This window comes from Sinocyclocheilus anshuiensis, unplaced genomic scaffold (assembly GCF_001515605.1).
Source record: "Sinocyclocheilus anshuiensis isolate Anshui unplaced genomic scaffold, SAMN03320099.WGS_v1.1 scaffold393, whole genome shotgun sequence".
NCBI lineage: Eukaryota > Metazoa > Chordata > Actinopteri > Cypriniformes > Cyprinidae > Sinocyclocheilus > Sinocyclocheilus anshuiensis.
Genome location: NW_015536501.1, coordinates 2,123,308 through 2,143,775, shown reverse-complemented (window position 1 = coordinate 2,143,775; position 20,468 = coordinate 2,123,308). Strand labels below are relative to the sequence as shown.

The following is a 20,468-nucleotide window of genomic DNA, read 5'->3' as shown; positions in this document are numbered from 1 at the left end:
GTGCTTTGGTACTTTTAATATGAAACAAAGTCTCAGATTTCAAATTCTGTCCATTGTATTGCAGTATTCAAACAATAAATGCCGTTTTGGCGCTGTTTAATGTGGAGTGACAGATCGCTGTAGCGCCTCAGTTCAACAGACGCGGCAGCATGAGGCGCACATGAACTGATCATCTCCTCCACATTAATACCAGTTTCAGCACAAAATAAACATGACTAAACATCCGAAGGTAAGTTAAAAGAAAGAGTACAACTTTACAAGCCGTATTCTGTCTCATGTAATCTCTCAATCAGTGTTTCAGCCACGCAAAGACGTCAATATAACATCTTGTAAACAATGTCACGTAACTTCACATTTACCTCAGAAAAACATATTGGGTGACCATAAACTCATTAGTCAGAAAAATAAACGTTAGAGAGGGGAATTTTGCTTAATATATGCACCATATAACATATTCATTATACATTTTACTGTTCTTCAATGTTTAATTTATGTTTGAATAAATCCATCACGTTTTTATGACAGCCACCATTATGTTCATATTTTTTAAAAAACAAATTGAAGTAGAAATGTTATTATGTAATTGTAACTTTATTATTTTAAAACTTCATTAAGCGTAATTTTAACAAATCAGTCAATTTTAGCCTTCAATATTATAGTAATGTAGTACCAACTGACTCTCATGTATATTTTACAGCATTAGTTGAGAGATTTTTTTTTTCCTTGAGAAAATTTGCCATGTACTGTACCTGATATATATTCAAAATAATCGATATCGAATCGAATAGAATCGAATTGGTAATAGAATTGAATGATTGTGAATGAGAATCGAATCGAATCGTGAAATTTGTGTCAAAACCCAGCCCTAATAAATAATAAATAATTAGAATAGCACCAAAAACTATGGAAGCTTGTTTCCCTTACAGGATAAAGAAATAAAAAGATAATCGCAACTTTTTATCTCCCAAGTCAGACTTTTCTTCTCCAGAATTGTGATTTTTTTTATCTCACAAATCTGACTTTATATTTCGCAATTCTCCGAATTTAGAGAAAAAAGTCTGAATTGTAAGATAAAAAGACACAGTTACCTCTTGATTTTATTCCATGGTGGAAACAAGCTTCCATAAAAAACTCAAATGTCAAATTCAAAACAAACGTACAGATGCCTGGTTCCTCACAGGTGTAGGATCCATCTTCTGGAACTAGGTGGGAATTGTAACGTTCGCTAGGCAGTATTGCCTGCATGGCTTCTACTTTTTTTGTCTCATTCCCTTTCGTCTTCAGGAAAAGTCCAAAACCGATATCAGACCCCTCGCTCGCAAACTGCCATCTAGATTAAGAAAAAACAGTATTACTAGTTTAATCACAAAAGAAAAATGCAATAGTAGTGTACATATGGAATATATTGCATGCTATTTTGCTAAACAATTATGCATAACAACTAGCACTTAACATATGGCACTTACCGTAGTACGCAGTTTGGAAAGAGCACCTCATAATCTAGCTGGTATGATGAGCCACGGCTAATAGTGATGCACTGGTCATACTTCACTTTGATAGAGTCCCGCACATAGTACGACTTCGGCACTACACCACCATACCGTAACTGAGAGGAAGACGTCAGATGAGTAAAGGCAACTAACAAAATACTGGTATTTTTAATAGACTACCATTCAAAAGTTTGGGGTCAGTAAGACTTTTTAATGTTTTTGAAAGAAAACTCACCAAGGCTGCATTTATTTGATCAGAAATACAGTAAAAACAATAATATTGTGAAATGTTATTACAAAATGTAATTTATTTCTGTGATGCAAAGCTGAATTTTTAGCATCATTACTCCACTCTTTAGTGTCAAATGATCCTTCAGAAATCATTCCAATATTCCAATTTGCTGCTCAAGAAAAAAATCTTCTTATCAATGTGGAAAACAGTTGTGCTGCATAATATTTTTGTGGAAACCATGATACACTTCAACTGTGATCTTACTGACCCCAAACCAGAACGGTAGTGTATGTTATTCTCCTGTTCACTAGTAAACCTCACCATGGTCTTACAGAGAGGGTCTCCATCAGGATCAGTCATGGATCCCCCATAAACCGCAGGTAACTGATCTGCATCCACATAGTTCCTCAACACCTCTTTCCAGTCGGCTGGAAGGTGGAGATCACAAGAGAAACTGTCATTCATGCAGGATGAGTTACACACCAAAGTCAACAGTATTGTGATGTTTGCCTTAACAAACAGTACTAATGAGACAACTTACAACCCAGCACAGCAATCTTCTGCCTTGTTTCCTCACGCAAGAAGTGTTTGACCAAGTTATATGCAATAGGGAAGAGTTTAGGGGCTGTAGAAAGAAGAATTTTATCATTAAAAGAATTCAAAACCGTTTATTATCAAACAATATTATGCTGATGCAATTTCACTGATGCAACAATTACTCACCTTTGATTAAAAGCACCTTTTTTAGGCTCTCTGGATAGTTCTCTTCAAACATAGTCAGAATCTGCAGGGAGAAAATACCACAATATAACAATTTTAAATGTCATATTTAATTTGACATGTGAAGGACTGTAAGGCATGTGTTACAAGTGTTGAAAGGAATATTTCACCTCAAAGTGAAACTTGCTGGCAGTTTACTCACCCTTGAATTATCCAAGATGTAGATGAGTTTGTTTATTCCTCAGATTGAGCATTACCTCACTTGCTCACCAGTGGATCCTCTGCAGTGAATGGGTGCCGTCAGAATGAGAGTCCAAACAGCTGATAAAAGCATCACAATAATCCACAAGTAATCCACATTACTCCAGTCCATCAATTAATATATTGTGAAGTGAAAAGCTGCGTGTTTGTAAGAAACAAATTCATCATTAAGGCATTTTTAACTGTAAACCATCACTTCTGGCCAAAATATCCATAGTCCATAATAATGCTTCCTCCAGTGAAAAAGTCCCCTGTTGTCCTCTCACATCAAAATCCACCCCCGTATTAGTTTAACTGTTCTGGACCGTTTTCACTTGTAAACAGTGCTTGGTCTGTGCATATTTCTCACCTGATTCAGATGAGATGACATTTTTACTGGAGATAGCAACATTATATATTATGGACTTGTAATTTAGTCAATAAAACAACAGTATAAAGTAAACACGCAGCTTTTCTCTTCACAAGACGTTAATTGATGGGCTGGAGTGGTGTGGATTATTGTGATGTTTTTATCAGCTGTTTGGACTGTCATTCTGACGGCACCCATTCACTGCAGAGGATCCACTGGTGAGCTCGTGAGCAAGTGATGTAATGCTACATTTCTCTAAATCTGTTACAATGAATAAACAAATTCATGTCCATCCTGGATGACCTGAGAGTGAGTAAAATTTTGATTTTTGGGTGAACTATGTATTAAAAAAAATTATTTGTGGTAAATTTCTTATTCATTACAGTATATACTGTACTTACTGACCGGCAAATAACAAGAAAGATTTCAGCTCAAACACCAAAGCTCTATGTGTCTGAGCATGTGGCTAGGTCACAGTAAAATACAAACAATTATACATAGTGATATTAAAAGTTTGTATCTTATTATTATTGGACTTCAAAAGGACTAAGCTGTACTGAAAGTATCATGTTCCTACCTCGCCATACATCTCAACGGCAGACTTCCAAATATGTTTCATGCCAAGCCCCTCACAGTCATAAATGATGGTGATTGATTCAATATATTTGCCAAGCTGATGAGTAAGATCACCCAAAAACAATTTAAAAAAAAACACAGACATAATCCTGATCACTGCAGATGGGAAGCAGATTTGAATGTTCAAATAATAAAATATCACATTACACTTTTACAACTAAAGGTTCCAAACGGGGCGTTTTACAGCAATGCCATAAAAGAAATATTTTTGGTTCCCCAAGGAACTTTTCAGTGAACAGTTCTTAAATGAAATATATATATTTATGGATGTTAAAGCTTCTTGATGGATCTACAGATGCCAACAGAGAACCTTTATTTTTTTGAGAGTGAAGAAAATAAAGTCAGTTTTCAGAGTGTATTCTTAGTAATTTGGTCTTGACAGACTGTACCTTTTTAGACTGCTTCTCACACTCTTGTCGTAGAAGTTCAGCGTCTCTGACTTTGGTCCTCAGGCAGTCTTGTTTGCTAGCCGACAGTAAAAGGCCCTTTGGATCAAGAGGACCGATGATATCGTACCAGACAGGACTTCCTTCACGATCATAGCCACACAATCCCCCTGCCACATAGCGCTCAATGACCTGGATGGAGAAAAACAACATAAGTTTGTTAACAAGGCCATTTTCATTTTGAGATCATGACAAAAATTGAAACTGTCCTGATATACCTCAGGTGGCTTCCAGTCGTCAATGATGGTGTCTACTTTCATATGCTTGCGAAACTCCAGATGCTGGAGTACAACGATATTGATATATGTAAGGCAAATGAGAAAATTCTGGTTTAATTTGGTTTCTTACATGCATTATTCAAAGTGGCTGTATTACAGAAATGTCCTATCTTATATTGTAAAAAATATATTTCAATCATGACAACTCTCGGAACATTTTAGCATGGTGATGGATATGACAATGTTAATGTATTTGGTCTTGGCGGAACAGATCTGCTTCGCTGCTGCTGAATTGCTGCTGCTGTTGGTTATTGCTGTAGTTGTAGATTATTGCTGCTGCTGCAAGCAAGTACAGGATCTTGCTACTGCCAATGCATATGGCGATACGATGCCTTGAGTATTTAAGACTGTCCCCTCTGTATATATATATATATATATATATATATATATATATATATATTTCCTAAGTGAAATTATCATGGTTGCTATACAAATACGATTGGATTTTGAGTTAGGATGTTTCTGTAATACAGCCTCCGGTGTTTAAAGTGCTTGTAAATTAATTTAAGCTGTGATATTTACCTTTCTAATCATTGCCTCAGATTTTAGGACATTGAAGCTTCTAGCTGCAAAAAAGATTTAAAAGCAAACTTAAAATGTCTTTTATATAATCTACACTAAAACAATTAGAAACTTGTGTTACTTGTAGAAATTACTTTGAAATGATTTTCATCCAGAAATGACTAGAAAATGTCACAAATAATTACAAAGAAATGGCAAGTAACACTTTGAAATAAATATGAAATTTTGAGCTATAGAATGACTGAAATAGTTGTTTTTTGTTTGTTTTGTAAAATATACTCCTATAATTTTTGTTTCATTTACAACTTTTACTTTAACTTTTGTTATTCATTACAACTTTTGCATTACTCTACAGTCTTGATTCTTTTATTTTTAATGCAAAATAGGAAAATATGTACAACAGATGCCAGATTTCTATGCTGCTCTTTCCCAGATGAATCACAATTAAAGGCTAAATGCAGATGAGAAGGACTTTAGGATATTATACAATAATGTAGTGCAAAGGGTGAGAGCAAATAAATCTGGAACGGTCAAAAATCACAGGTGAAGGGAGATAAACACTGACGCATACATTCAGAAGAATGTCACCTTGAACTTCTCTCTCAAAAAGTAAAGTCAACAGATGGTTTTGGGATGTTCTGCCTCAACATACAATATTGATTTCTAGATAAAACTGGTTAAGATGAAGCAATCGGACATGCAAAAACTAAATACGTCTCAGAAATAACTTTTTTGTTTCATGGAAGAGTACTTGCATATATTGTCCACCATATAATCGCAAGTGTTTGCTGAAGATTACTGTAGATCTGGCAGTCTGTTAATCAACACACAGGTTCATGGGGTCAAAAGGTCACCCATAGAGCATGCAGTCAGAGTCAGAGATAATTTAATGGCAAGAACTTTAGCAGGCTTCCGCTACATTCATACAAAAGTTACCTGAAATCAAATTCCCAGATAAGGACAGTTTATGAGAACCATGTTTCCCGCTACTCTGATGTTTGTATTATTACATTTTAAAATCCATCCTCACCCCTGAGCCACCGGAGCAGATAATGGTCAGTTTGATTGGGCAGTTGATCCAACACATCTGCTATTTTCTCCCGAAACTAATCAAACAAATTGCATTAAAATATATAAACAAATCTTGGACAGGAATATGGTTAACTCTGAAGATTAGTTTTGTATGCTATATTACATTTTAATAGAAGGATATACCACCGTTCAAAGTCTGGGGTCTTTATGTTTAAAAAAAAAAAAAAAAAAAAAAAAAAAAAAAAGTCTAAAAGCTACAGTAAAAACATACATTAAAAACAGTGATGTTGTGAAATATTATTATAATTTAACTTTCAGCACCATTACTCAGTCTTAAGTGTCACATGATCTTTCAGAAATCATTCTAATATGCTGATTTGCTGCTCAAGTAACATTTATTATTATTAGTTGTGCTTCTTGCCATAATATTTTGATTCTTTAATGATCAGAACGTTCAAAACAACAGCATTTATTTGAAATAGAAATCTTATGCAATTGTATAAATATCTTTACTGTCACTTTTGATAAATTGAATACATCCTTGCTGAATAAAAGTATTCATTTCTATAAATAAATACACTTACTGACCTCAAACCTTTGACCGGTCGTGTGTATCGTATTTGATATTAAAACTGATATGTAAACAGTTATGAGTCTTAAACGAAACTATGAATGACACTCAAAATATATCAAAATATCCTGAAATTCAGGAATAAAAAAGAGATTTTTTTGCATTTACTTGCCTGTGCTAAAGCCTCAGTTTGTTTGGGACTGAGGTCTCCTACTCGTCCGCTCATGTTGGCAGCATCAAACACACCACTGCATTGAGTTCTCGCGCTCATGTAGCTGATATTTATACCCGGTCACCAGAGCCGCGCGCGCTGATGTAAAGACAAGGCACGCGTTGCTAAGGTAATGAATGAAAGATACAGCGTCATTCTGAAACGATGCATGACAACGAACACTTGATATTGTTCTGCAATCATGCACTACAATAGTTGGTTACATCCGTGAAATATCCCCTACAGACGATTAACGTACTTTTTTATTTGTATTTTTTTTGCACATTTTATTTATAAACATATATCTACAATTTGGCAGTAGCCTACTGGTAAACACATCAGCAAAATATTTGGATTTCGATTTATCATAACTTAAATTCCCGTTATATTAGGATTATATTCGAATATTTAATGTGGACCAATAATAATGCTCCAACAAGTGATTGACATTTATATTATAATTAGTTTCAAAAATAAGCCACCGTCGTTGGTCAGAATGCATTTACGTTTATTTACATGATTGGCAATCATGTAGTGTAACTACTGTAAATCATAATTAAAATAGTGTAAGTAAATCATAATTAAAATAGTGTAAGAATCGTATTTCTTGTATGTGTAGTGACTAATAGCAAGTTACCAACGTTTATTGTAGTAAAAGTAATGGTATTTTGAAAGAAACATGGTTGCCATGGAGATTGTTTTGTATGATTAATTGACCAATTAGTTTATTAATACGTTTTGGGTCTTTTTGAACGATTTGGTTGTACAAATTACCCAATTGTATTAACCATTCTCTTGCTAGGCCTCTGAAAATTGTTCACTTTTCTGCTGACATCAAGCCCTTTCATTTTTTCAACACTTCCTGTCCAAAAATCTGTCAGATAGAGACCATTTTCACCGTCCCAGTGTTATTTTAGTATTACATAAGCCTATATACTATTGTATTTTTAAAAAATGTTTTGATTTGTCTTTTGTTTGTTTATTTTTAATTGATTTGAGTTATTTTTTTATTTATTTATGTTTTTTTTATTTAGTGTGACCAGTGCACTGGACTACAAGGTTTCCTCATCTTCCACAGCTTTGGTGGTGGAACTGGTTCAAGGCTTTGCTTCACTGTTGATGGAGAGGCTGTCCATTGACCATGGCAAGAAAGCCAAGCTTGAGTTTGCCGTTTACCTTGCACCTCAGGTACCACATTTTTATTCAGTTCCCTTCACTTTAAAGTCGAGATGAAACAGAAATAGCGACAGATCTTTTCTTACGTGTTGTGATGTACAGCTAAGAAAAACGATAATTGAAATGGGAAAACTTTTTGCTGGTTAATTTGCGTAATCCATTGGCACATGTGAATGCAAGGGGTGGAGTTCAAGCAGATTTCTGAGCCAAGTGGATTTTGAATGCAGCTTCCAAAAGAGAAAAATAGCCAAATAATATATTTTTTTATATTTGATACAAACACACGGGTGTGAAGTGCGGCACATCACTAGCTGCTAAATTCAAATCTGCGTTGGCTGGCTGGCGCTGAGGCAGAGACAGACAGCGCTGAGCATTATAACCAATCACACACGATTCTGTTGAGCTTATGAATGCAATTGCCAATCAGAGGCTTTCAGATGAGTCATCGCTGAAGTTTTGTTCACTGCGCGCTGACTGAATTCTGCTCTCATCAGAAACAAGGGCAGATGTGCGTACGAAGGCAAGAGATTCATTTCACTGTGTAAACAACTTCAGTGATTATAACGGGAGTTTTTGAGAGTGCTTGAACTCTGGCTAGACGTCAATGATAATGTTCGTTGATAATGTAAATGTTCTTTGCTCTTTCTGTAGAAAGTGTTATAATTGGCTAACTTACAATGTTTTTATTAAATTCACGCTAAATACAGTATCAATCGTATTAAAATATTTTATGGCATGACACCCATATCTGGTAGGACTACTTAATTAAAAAGACGGATTTTATGTTTAGTTAATCGATTACACTAATATTATTTGCCCATCGCCCATTATACAGTAGATCAACTAACAATCTATAAAGGTGCAAAATGCATTTACTTACGCATATTTGAGAATCGAGATATCCACCCATCCCCCAAACCAACCCCCCAAATAATACGTGCATGACGCCCCTGCTTTCTGGTATTGTTCAGTCACTTTATACTGAGAAATTTTGCATCATCCGTCTTTCGGATGAGACGTTAAACCGAGGTCCTGACTCTCTGTGGTCATTAAAAATCCCAGGATGTCTTTCAAAAAAGAGTAGGGGTGTAACCCCGGCATCCTGGCCAAATTCGCCCATTGGCCTCTGACCATCATGGCCTCCTAATCATCCCCATATCTGCTGATTGGCTTCATCACTCTGTCTCCTCTCCACCAATAAGCTGGTGTGTGGTGGGCGTTCTGGTGCAATATGGCTGCCGTCGCATCATCCAGGTGGATGCTGCACACTGGTGGTGGTTGAAGAGATTCCCCCCTTCTATGTAAAGCGCTTTGAGTGCCCAGAAAAGCGCTATATAAATGTAAGGAATTATTATTATTATTATCATCAGAATGGTACAAAGCTTCACTTAAATACTGTATTAAATGAAAAATATTATAAAATGGGAAATATCTTGGAAACCACCTGTAACACACTCAAGATCCACTAAATTTCAGTCAAGTGGATAATGAAAAACATTGCAAGTACTTCAAACTGTTTTCTGTGGGCTTCTTCTTCAGGTTTCCACCGCAGTGGTAGAGCCCTACAATTCTATTCTGACCACACACACCACCCTCGAGCTGCGCTTTCATGGTGGACAACGAGGCCATCTATGATATCTGCCGAAATAACCTGGACATACACCAACCTCAACCGCCTCATTGGCCAGATCGTGTCATCGATCAGCGCTTCCCGCGTACCATGAGCAGCTGTCCGTCATGGAAATCACCAACGCCTGCTTTCAGCCAGCCAATCAGATGGTGAAGTGCGACCCTCAGCACGTGAAGTACATGGCTTGCTGTATGCTGTACCGTGGAGACGTGGTTCCAAAGGATGTCAATGCCTCCATTGGAAGCATAAAGACCAAGAGGACCATTCAGTTTGTTGACTGGTGTCCCACAGGGTTCAAGGTCAGCCTGTGTCTTTTGTGTTCTACGTTGGACTGTACACTGGAGAAAACAACATAGCAATATATAACAAACTATTACAAGTGGAACAATGCTGTAATATAGCATACAATATTAATGTTTGTAAATATTTGCATGAGTTGTTAGGTATGAAAAGATGTGTTGTTTAAACTGTTTTCAGGTTGGTATCAACTACCAGCCGCCGACTATGGTTCCAGGAGGCGATCTGGCCAAAGTTCAAAGGGCAGTCTGCATGTTGAGCAACACCACAGCCATTGCTGAGGCCTGGGCCCGTCTGGATCACAAGTTTGATCTAATGTACGCGAAGAGAGCCTTCGTGCACTGGTACGTCGGAGAAGGTATGGAGGTGGGCGAGTTTGCGGAGGCCCGTGAAGATTTAGCCACTCTCGAGAAAGATTATGAAGAGGTGGGAGTCGACACTCTCGAAGGAGAAGGTGAAGAAGGAGAAGAAGAAATGTGATATTAAGTTCTGAATATATCAATAAATATTGACATTTCACTTTTAGTAGTCTTTTAGGCGTTTATTAATCAGCATTAAAAAAAATCTAGTCACAGATAGCCACTAATCAAACAGCTACAATGTAAAGTACTTTACAGAAGGAGTGTTACAGGTTACCGCACTACAGATAAAACAGTTCAGAAGGATTCTGCACCATAAATTGTCTTCAGAAACAGAAAGTTGTAGATGGCTTCGAAGATTTATCAAAGCACAGCGACGGTGTGATTAAATGCTTTCTTCATTAATCGTCACTTGTTTGTTGGTTCTGTTGCAAGGCACATTTGATTTCTTTTAACCTGTACTAACATCAGTATACAGTAAGTGACTTTACTCTAACTTTACAGACTTGCATAATAACATCCTTCATATAAAACGTGCACAAGAATTGTCACAACCCAGCATGACAGTTTTTACATCAAAGTACCTGCACTTCTCTGCAAAGACAGATTTCATCAGAAATACAGCGCCAAAATAGATCACTTTACATATCTGTAATGTTGTAAACAGTGTTCTAATTATTTTTATAATATCATATTCATATTATTTTTTATATGGTAGCTGTTTAAGGATAGTTTGATTCAGTTTAGGATAATTAAACTGTTTATTAAAGTCTGATTAACACTAAGAAAGTCTTTCTACAGCAGACTTACTGTCAGGCTGGTCTGTTAATGCCACATTTCATTTCATGTTTAAATGAAATCAAAATGAAGTCCAACAAAGCCACTATATTCAAAACCACTTAACGGAGCGCCCATGGAACAGTTGGAGTGCATCTTTGGTCAGTTTTTAACCCAGAAGTCCAAAATGCCAATATTGTCTGTTGTCGATACAGTGACAATAGGAAGGTTTCCACACAAAATATAAAAGTACACAGTAAAGTTGTCTTACATGTACATAAGGACCTATTTGAACATTTTCAGTTCAAGTAGTATATTTACATACGAAATGCAATACCCCCATTACTTTTCTGATTAAAACTTTTGATTCTGAATCATAATCTTAATTCATCTTACATCATTTTAGGTTATGCAAACAAACTGAAATGAATATATTGTTAACCAACAGGCAATCTGTAGACCTTTCTGCATTTTCTGTATTGAACATGTGAAATAAATTTCATACCAAGATACAATACATATAAGTGGCAGAGAATGAGCCGAAATCTGCTGAACATCTGAATTCTGTGGGCACAGATTCTTTGTGGACCTGCAGAAACCCAAACCTGTTACGATCAAAGTGCATCTAAAGAAAGAGGGAGGAAAATGACATTTCACATTCTAGTGGAAAGGCTCAGGCAGAAGAACATCATTGCATTATAAAACCTGCCCGCGGGGGAAGACCAGCGCCAGGCCCTTGAGGGAGTGCTTGTGGGTATAGACATGAATATGATGGCACCGTGTTTGGCAGAGGAGCACCGATGCTCTGAGGGTTGTAAGGCATTGCTGATGGTTGAGATGTTGGTGCTGGTCTTACGTGAGCTGGAGAACCATTAGCTAGCCTTTGGAAAGGTGCAGTGGAGTCATGGGTCTCCTGAGGTTGTGGAGGATCAGTAGAGGAACCCTGAGGAAGATGAACACCCTTCAGCACCATCTCCTGGAGCTTATCGATCTTCACACGCCTCAGATGTGCCAGCTTCCTCTTGCTCTGGTAGTCATCAATAAAGCTGTCCAGGGGCAAGGATCCGTCCAAGAATGAATCGGCCATGTTCTACAGAACACATGGGAGAATCTTAATTAACATTGTGTAAAAATCAGTGTTATGGATTTCTGAAAATATGGAAAATGTTGTTACCTCTGTTTCTTCTTCGATCTTGGCTCCCTCGGTTTGCAAAAGAGCCAACAATGTGTCAAGTGAACTGCTACCTGAAAAAAGATCCAATTTAAAACATGATTACATGTGAAATAACTTCAATATTTCATCAGTGTCATCCAGTTGTATTACATTAGCAGTTAGAAAGACCCATTAATACACATTAATTTCTAATTGGACAGTTGATGGGTCATAGAGGATATGTTAAAGGAACAGTTCACCCAAAAATGACAATTTGCTGGAAATGTACTCACCCTCAGGCCATTGAAGATGTAGATCAGATTGTTTCTTCATCAGAACAGATTTGGACAAATTTAGCATTACATCACTTGCTCACCAATGGATCCTCTGCAGTTAATGGGTGCTGTCAGAATGAGAGTCCAAACAGCTGATAAAAACATCACAACCCACACTACTCCAATCAGTTATTGTCTTTATGATGGAACGACTTTATAATGGATTTGTTTATTACAAATGCGCAGCTTTTTGTTTCACAAGACATTAATTGATGGACTGGAGTGGTGTGGATTACTTGTGGATTATTGTGATGTTTTTATCAGCTGTTTGGACTCATTCTGACGGTACCCATTCACTGCAGAGGATCCATTGATGAGCAAGTAATGTAATGCTACATTTCTCCAAATCTGTTCCAATGAAGAAACAAACTCATCTACATCTTGGATTGCCTGATGGCAAGAAAATGTACATTTTTGGGTGAATTATTCCTTTAAAAAAAGTGAGACAGCGCTGTGAGCATTTTGCATTGCTTTTATAGAAATGCTGTACCGGATAGTCACCAGACAGACCCATAAAGAGCACAGGTCTAATAATAGAGGGAGTGTTTTACAGTGTGGATAACTTTACATCAGTGTAGAGTTTCTTTGGGAAATTATTCAAGCAGTCTTTGTATCAGTGTAATTCTAAGCGGACCCTGATAAACTCACTTTCAAAACGTCTGACCTGCTAAATCATTACACTGACAACACAATATAAAAGGTGTCTTAAAATAAATCCTAGAGAAAACTGGATAAATATAGAGCACAAAATACAGCCCTTTAACACTGCTATTTGTGTGCAGATTTGACCTGGGATGATCAGTACCAGCTGCAACTGAAATAAAGAGGAAGCATTATGTGACCAAACAGGTTCACCGTTTGTTTTACACCAAAGAAGGAAGACAAAAAAGGTTTGGATAAATCTTTTGTGGTCCCATCTTCACCGGAATATTTACATAGTTTAAATTGTGCAAAGTATTTGGATACTCGGGTCATGCTTAAAAAATGTCTGAACATCATGCATGTCTCAAATGCTGCAGGATGTTTTCTCTTCACCAACTTGTCTTTTCTGCATCACTTTTGCTCAATGTGTTTAAATAAGCTGGTGTTTTTTTCCGGGACATGTCCTGGCTGAGATTTCTAATGGTTTTGGGTTTGTTTTCATGTTGACGTTCTCTCTACAGTCCTCATACCTTTTATACACATGTATTTGCATTGCTTTGACTTTCTCTGTAGATCCCGCCTTCTCGCATGCCACGATTGCTTGATTATGTACCATGCCTGCACGCTATTGGTCAAACTACTTTTCAGAAATTAGCTTCAGCAAGTATGAAAACAATAGAAAAACTAAGAGTGTGAGTGAGGTAAATTCATATCTGACCTAGGGTGGATCTGCGGAGCTGGTAGGACTCGTGCAGATCTTGTAAACAGCAGTAGCGTTTGGTCAGCTGGATCTTCTGATGGTCCATCTCAGGCTGCAGGCTCAGGTTCTGCTCCGCCAGGCTGCGGTTACTGGCGATCGTCAGCTCTTTATTCTGCTGCATGTCCTGCATCTGTGAGTCACAGACCATACTTCAAGGATCTTTTCAACTACTCAGCAGTGCAATGCAAGATTATTTACACAGCCCTTGCACTATAAAATAAGGAAAAAAAAAAAAAAAAGGACCTAAAATAATGTAATAAAGCTATAATTTATGTATAAAACTTAAAATGTATTTAAATAAAACTTAATATAATTTAATAAAATGTACTGCTTAAGAGAGTACATGAATTTATAAATATATATATATATACATAAACATAAGAACATAAAAAAGCATCTAAAAGGGCCTAAAATAATGTAATAAAACAATAATTTAATATATAGCAATAATTTATATATAGGCTGCAAATATTCAAAAATATTAATATGGCTATAAATAATCTATTCATTTAATATTATAGTAATTTATTTTATATATTTGAACAATATAACATGTTTTTTTAATATATATAATTACACATATATGATTGATTGTAAATGTTTATTATTAAAATAAATAATATTGGATGATAATTTGGATGATAAAAACATTTCACACTTTTTGACATTTTAAGACATGGAAAAAAATACATGAAACTCTAATAATCAATAATCAGTCATATTAAGGTATTATCAGTATAGCTATATATACTAAACAAATTGCATGTTTGGTTGACAGCAGCACAGCGTTCATACTAAACCAGTCCAACTTCATATCACAGTCATCTTTTTGTCTTTAATTTATAAGGTCAGTTCATACTGCCTTCATTCTTTAGTCTGACACACTCCTTCAGTCAACAACACTTCCCAATAAATCAACACTGCTGTAGTCAAATGTGAAAGATCTCTGTCCCAGAATCCAACAAAATAACGCAACACACGAAAGCAGCAGTGCTATGAAAGCTCGAGCAGCTGTCCCTGATCATATCATCATATTCCGGGATTAAACCCACCTCCTCCATCTCCCTGACCATTCTCCGGAGCTTGTCATCGTCCTCCAGCAGTTCGTGCAGCTGTGTGGAAGAGTACGACTGCAGTCTGTTCTCGAAGCCGGACATTTCTCCCATGGCTTTGTTATTGTGTCTCTCCGCCGCCGCAGGGAAGTCTCTTGTGTTGCTCCTCGACCGGAAGTCGAGTAATTCCCGTCAAATCAGCGCGTGCGAATGGACGTGACGTCACGTGCGTGGACGTGTGAGCGACGTCAAGAGGCCATTCATGGAGAAGGATTTAGGAAATATGAGTTTTTATGTAAACATACAATTTGATTAATATCTTTACAGTATATTTCCGTTAATACGTTTAAAGTAACTTTCCTATCATTTGTACTAATATATTTATCATTTATATTGTTATACATTGTTTAGTATATGATTGTTTTCAATTAAAATCACAACAGTTTTAGTATATATTTAGCATTTATTTGCTGCATTTCAATTGAAAATCTTATTGCAAACCCTACAATAAATTCATCACTGTAACTACAGTTTCCGCCACAAATACTGTAGTTACTAACAATAAATAAATATGAGATCACCATCTCAAAATATTTGTCATTGTATTAAATTCCCGTTTGATGTCAAGGTGGCTAATATAATACTGTGATATTTTAATATATAGCATTGTACCACTGTTATTTTAGTGTCACTGGTATAGCTTTTGTTAATATCTTGATCAATTTTATTTTTATGTTTTCCATTTTCACTGTAATTTTATTTAAAGTTCTAGTAATTTTGTGTGTTTCTATGATTTTCGTATGTTCAAATCATTAGTTAACTAATTATGTATTTAATGTTTTACATGGTATACTGTAAAGAATACCATACTGTATGTCTAAAAAAGTATTACCATGGTACAATACCCAAAAAGCTTGTAAATCTCTACATGGGAATTTAAGGGTTGACACTCAAAAATAACAATAAAAATATATTCAGGCCTCTTTCATTCTTTATTTGAACAAAACACAATTGAACAAACAGAAGCTGAATAAAACAAACCTGTTTGTTGTTCTCATAGACCACAAAGACTCATTTATGCCCGTCTGGAAACATTTCAACATTACTCATACACATTTCTGATTTTTTTATATATAAAATGCTACAATATGAACTCAGAATCTATGTTTGGAATATATGTTTTAATTGTAATACAACAAATTTAATCCAACTGAATTTACTAGATGCACTGTTTTTCTAACTATAATTTATTTGCGCTTTTGTCCCACTAGGTTCTATGAAATCCGTATTTAATATCATACAGTTCAAATATATTTATACAATATGATAATAAAATCATAAACTTGGTTTAAACCTCTTCCGCTTCTTATTCTTCTCGGAATAGAGTTGAATCTGGTGAATCTCATGTGTTGATCTTCTCACGCAGCAAGTGTTTGTGTGTATGAGCTCAGTCGTTCACACTGGCACAGCTCGCCTGGATCTAACTGAAGGATCTTGAGTCAAATCCAAGGTCTGAATGACTCACGCGCAATATGGTTAATGTGGGTTTGGAAACGTGCGTCACTCGCTGCGTTGGTCAAGTACCGGTACATAAAAATATCATACATCTGTGAGCCTGGTGTGTTTGGGACAGCGCCAGTGATGCTGTGCTTGTATCTCATCATGGTTTGTGTGTTTGATCAGCTTCAGGACGCTTCAGGTTCAGGTAAGGGATGTCAATCTGTCCGGATCCAGGTCCGAGTCGCCAGGGGTGCAAGAATAAGCGTGATGCTCCTACTCAAACACGAAGAAGAAAGAAAACATATAAAGATGAAGATTTGCTCATGGAACAGCACCCCTTTGGGTCGCAGTACTCACAGTTAGGCCGAGGGCTCAGAATTAGGAGGGTTTGGACAACATGACGGACTCATTGGCTTCAGAGGAATCTTCACTGACGGCAGGGAGTCTTTGGGACACTTTGACTGGGAGAAGACAACACCAGTGGAACCGATAATATGCATGCAGGCACTCTGCTGTGTTTTTATTGATTTATTTATTAAATTAATACTTTTACTCAGCAAGGAGACATTAAAGGTCCGCAAGCCGGGACTCAAACTCGGGAACACCTGAAACGCTATGGCGTTATATATCGGCACGCTGCCCACGAGGCTATGGGCGCCAACTTAATAATATATTTAATGATATATACACACACCCACACTTACATTTTTTTTAATTTCTTTATAATTAATAAGTACATAAAAATATAAAGTTGATATTTTTACAGATTTTATTATTGAATATTAATTATACATAATCAAATCTATAAAATATGTATATTTTAAATTTGTATTTGTATATTTAATAAATACATTTTAATAATAAATACAAATATAAAAATAAAGTTTGTGTTAAATTTGTCATTACTACTGTAAATATAAATATATATATGTATATATATATATATATATATATATATATATATATATACATACACACATTTTAATTAATTAATTTTCTGTCATTAATAAATGTGTTAGCATTTATAATAGAATATAAAATATAAAAGAAAACCGTTGTTTTAAATTGAAATATTTCACAATATTACTTTTATTTATTTATTTATTTTTACTGTATTTTTGATCAAATAAATGCAGCCTTGGTGAGCATAAGAGACTTTAAAGAGACTTTAAAAAAACATTAAAAAGCCTTACTGACTTTTGAACAGTAGTGTATGTTTTGTAAGGGTAAGTACCCAGGGTCCATAATTAACTTTGGTTGATTGATTCTTAAAAAAAAACATTGAGATTATAGTACTTTGACTTAATGCGCTTATATTAGATGAAAAATTAGAGATGTTGCAATTTAAATCATGCACTTTGTTGCAATTCCTACTACCAGCCAAATGGCCACTAACAATTTAATTTATCCAAGGCCAAATGTTAATTCTGGACTCTGAATAAACAAACATTTCATGCAAACACATCATTCAACACTGTACGAATGACCACATATTACACAACAGAGACATTACAAACAAGATGACAACTATGGTTATTAGGAGGAACACAAGTGTTATACAGTGCCTTTTCAGCAACACTGTGGAATTAAAAGAAAACATATTAAAGATTAAATCACAACCCACTCAAACGTCTTGATGAGAGATCTTCTGTGTTCATAAGTGTATTAGAAATCTAACCTCACCTCTTCATCACTGTTGTTGTGTTCCTCCGACTTTCCGGCTTTCTTCTTCTCTTTCTTTTTCTTCTCATCCTCCTTCTTCTTCTTGTCTTTGTCGGGCAGGATGTCGTCCAGCCAGGCCAGATCATGCTGTGAGAAGATCAGGTCCAGCATCTTCCTCACGACCATCAGGCCCAGAATCTGACGGAGGAACCGGTCACATGACAACAGGGCAAGAGAACGGCATCCAAATGCAAAAAGCAAATGAAATGCTTATAATGCTTTGAGAGTCACAAATGGGTGAAGAAAAATCCAGGTCATATCTTATCCCACAATTAAATAAAAAAACAAACAGTGTATATAAAATTAAATATTTGGCATAAAGAAAATAAAGCCTGTTTTAGGATCTTTTAGATGGTTTGGCACTATGACATTATTTGAATGAAAATTAAGCAATTTTCAATCGCTATAACATTTTTCAGAATCAAAATAAAATGCATGCTACATGTACATATTACTATTCTGGGAGAGTTGCATGAAAACTTCAGGTCACATTTTGTCACAAAATAAAGTTAAAAATAAAATAATAATAAAAAATGTAGCCTATTTTAAGATCTTTCACATATTTTGAAGTATGACATTCTTTTCATGGAAATTAACTATATTTTCAACATTTATTTGATTTTTTTCCTTTAGATTCTGGGGTGAAATATGACCTATATAACCAGCACTCGCACCATGACAGGGAAAATGATGGCGGCCACAGTGGACTTGAGGATCCAGAGGACTGCCAAACAGATGATCTGCACCAGAGTGAAGAGGTGCACGCTCCGCAGCGGTACGTGCCGCAGGAACACAAAATCTGGCTGGTGCTTGGCTGGCATGAGGAACAGCTTCATCCTCTCCCAAAACTGAACAAAACAGGGAAACTCTGGTGAAATCTACTGAAGGAATGGTTCCCCCAAAAATAAAAACTTGCTGAAAATTTCCTCACTCTCAGGCCATACACAAGATGTAGATGAGTTTGTTTCTTCCTCAGAACAGATTTGGAGAAATGTAGCATCACTTGCTCACTAATAGATCCTCTGCAGTGAATGGGTGCCGTCAGAACGAGAGTCCAAACATCTGATAAAAACATCACAATAATCCACACTACTCCAGTCCATCAGTTAACATCCAGTGAAGTGAAAAGCTGTGTTTGTAAGAAACAAATCCACAATTAAGATATTTTAACTTTAAACCATCGCTTCTGGTCAAAACATGAGTCCATAATCCATAATAAGGCTTCCACCAGTGAGAAAGTTCATCCCCTGTTGTCCTCTCACATCAAAATCCATCAACATATTAGTTTAGAACAGTTTTGATCTGGATTCACTTGTAAACGGTTCTTGATCTGTGTATATTTCTGTCCTTTTTCACTGGAGAAAGCAATATTATGGATAGAGGACTCATATTTTAGCCAGAAGCAATGGTATGAAATTAAAAACATCTTGATGATGGATTTGTTTCTTACAAATCTCACTTCTTACTTTCTTGCTGGACTGGAGTGGTGTGGATTATTGTGATGTTTTTATCAGCTGTTTGGACTCTCGTTCTGACGGCACCCATTCACTGCAGAGCATCCATTGCTGAGCAAGTGACGTGATGCTACATTTCTCCAAATCTGTTCTGATGAACAAACAAGCTCATTTACATCTTGTATGGCCTGAGGGAGAGTACATTTTCAGTAAATTGACATTTTTGGATGAATTATTAAATCTGAACTACAGATTTACAGAGCCACATGTACCTGAATGCCATGGAGAGAAGCAACGCCCATGTACAGGAAAACACCATACAGCACAGGCATAGGGATGTACTGCGCAGAAATACACACAATTATTTGTACAGCACTGAGAAAACAAATGAGCATGGTTTCATTTAAGTAAAGTAAGACCGTTTTGATTACCTGCAGTATTGGTGCAAGGAAGACAGAGACTCCAGTGAGGACAAACACCAGTATGCCCGTGAGTCTCTGTTCCCTGCAACAAACACAAACATAATGCTCCTCACAACTACATGACAAAGTACTTGTGCTAAATTCTACACAAGAAGTCTGGTTGTGACTTACCGCACACCAAGAAACTGTGGCTGCTCACCAGGAGCGCTGGACTCACTCTCCATCTTCAGAGAGTCGATGTGGGCGATGGAAATGACTGTGGCTGCCACGTACCAGGGCAAACCCATGAAGGAGCAGACGGCCATGAGGATGCCCACCCAGAACAGGTCCAGATGATAACCACAACCTTTCTGCTCAGGTAAAATGGGAAGAAGACATTTAGCAATGCTTCATGGAACAACAACACTACTGTCAATGGACATAGATGCATATTAAATATTC

General features: G+C 36.3%; 3 protein-coding genes and 1 pseudogene across 17 annotated transcripts in view; 1 reads left to right on the top strand and 3 right to left on the bottom strand.

Moving 5' to 3' along the window:
• The window catches only part of LOC107689647 (SEC14-like protein 2), an 8,942-nt gene extending 2,031 nt beyond the window's left edge, over nucleotides 1–6,911 (bottom strand). The window contains exons 1-11 of one of the 8 annotated variants that reach the window (XM_016487748.1): nucleotides 6,710–6,898; nucleotides 5,965–6,040; nucleotides 4,935–4,978; nucleotides 4,353–4,415; nucleotides 4,078–4,266; nucleotides 3,630–3,725; nucleotides 2,446–2,506; nucleotides 2,264–2,347; nucleotides 2,044–2,150; nucleotides 1,467–1,606; nucleotides 1,161–1,330 (exon numbers count right to left, since the gene is read on the bottom strand). In XM_016487748.1, the coding sequence (XP_016343234.1) occupies nucleotides 1,161–1,330; nucleotides 1,467–1,606; nucleotides 2,044–2,150; nucleotides 2,264–2,347; nucleotides 2,446–2,506; nucleotides 3,630–3,725; nucleotides 4,078–4,266; nucleotides 4,353–4,415; nucleotides 4,935–4,978; nucleotides 5,965–6,040; nucleotides 6,710–6,808 (1,129 nt within the window). In that variant the 5' untranslated portion in view covers nucleotides 6,809–6,898. Of the gene's footprint in view, nucleotides 1–1,160; nucleotides 1,331–1,466; nucleotides 1,607–2,043; nucleotides 2,151–2,263; nucleotides 2,348–2,445; nucleotides 2,507–3,629; nucleotides 3,726–4,077; nucleotides 4,267–4,352; nucleotides 4,416–4,934; nucleotides 4,979–5,689; nucleotides 5,749–5,870; nucleotides 6,041–6,705 lie in introns of those variants that run through there. The other 7 variants (XM_016487766.1, XM_016487775.1, XM_016487757.1 and 4 more) reach the window with 7 other exon arrangements.
• Nucleotides 6,912–7,427: 516 nt separating this feature from the next.
• On the top strand, nucleotides 7,428–10,344 carry LOC107689859 (tubulin alpha chain-like; annotated as a pseudogene).
• Nucleotides 10,345–11,425: 1,081 nt separating this feature from the next.
• LOC107689641 (vacuolar protein sorting-associated protein 37B-like) lies at nucleotides 11,426–15,194 on the bottom strand. The gene is made up of 4 exons (XM_016487736.1): nucleotides 14,930–15,194; nucleotides 13,836–14,007; nucleotides 12,162–12,232; nucleotides 11,426–12,077 (listed from the first exon to the last, which is right to left on the bottom strand). Exons 1-4 carry the CDS (start codon nucleotides 15,041–15,043, stop codon nucleotides 11,676–11,678), a joined length of 759 nt encoding a protein of 252 aa, XP_016343222.1. The 5' UTR covers nucleotides 15,044–15,194; the 3' UTR covers nucleotides 11,426–11,675.
• Nucleotides 15,195–15,904: 710 nt separating this feature from the next.
• LOC107689609 (electrogenic sodium bicarbonate cotransporter 4-like) overlaps nucleotides 15,905–20,468 on the bottom strand; it is a 28,040-nt gene continuing 23,476 nt past the window's right edge. For 7 of the 8 annotated variants that reach the window (XM_016487672.1, XM_016487662.1, XM_016487682.1 and 4 more), the window contains 7 exons: nucleotides 20,199–20,377; nucleotides 20,037–20,109; nucleotides 19,878–19,946; nucleotides 18,826–18,999; nucleotides 18,113–18,289; nucleotides 16,787–16,890; nucleotides 15,905–16,702 (listed from right to left, as the gene is read on the bottom strand). In XM_016487672.1, the coding sequence (XP_016343158.1) occupies nucleotides 16,789–16,890; nucleotides 18,113–18,289; nucleotides 18,826–18,999; nucleotides 19,878–19,946; nucleotides 20,037–20,109; nucleotides 20,199–20,377 (774 nt within the window). In that variant the 3' untranslated portion in view covers nucleotides 15,905–16,702; nucleotides 16,787–16,788. Of the gene's footprint in view, nucleotides 16,703–16,786; nucleotides 16,891–17,994; nucleotides 18,008–18,112; nucleotides 18,290–18,825; nucleotides 19,000–19,877; nucleotides 19,947–20,036; nucleotides 20,110–20,198; nucleotides 20,378–20,468 lie in introns of all 8 variants that reach the window. The other variant, XM_016487691.1, reaches the window with a different exon arrangement.

What these genes read in the sequence shown, in the direction of transcription:
- LOC107689641 (XM_016487736.1), bottom strand. Translation starts at nt 15,043, where the DNA reads ATGGGAGAAATGTCCGGCTTCGAGAACAGACTGCAGTCGTACTCTTCC. An exon ending in GCTCCGCAGATCCACCCTAG is followed by an intron (nt 12,233 to 13,835) that starts GTCAGATATGAA and finishes ATCTTTTTTCAG; the next exon opens with GTAGCAGTTCACTTGACACA. An exon ending in AGATCGAAGAAGAAACAGAG is followed by an intron (nt 12,078 to 12,161) that starts GTAACAACATTT and finishes TGTGTTCTGTAG; the next exon opens with AACATGGCCGATTCATTCTT.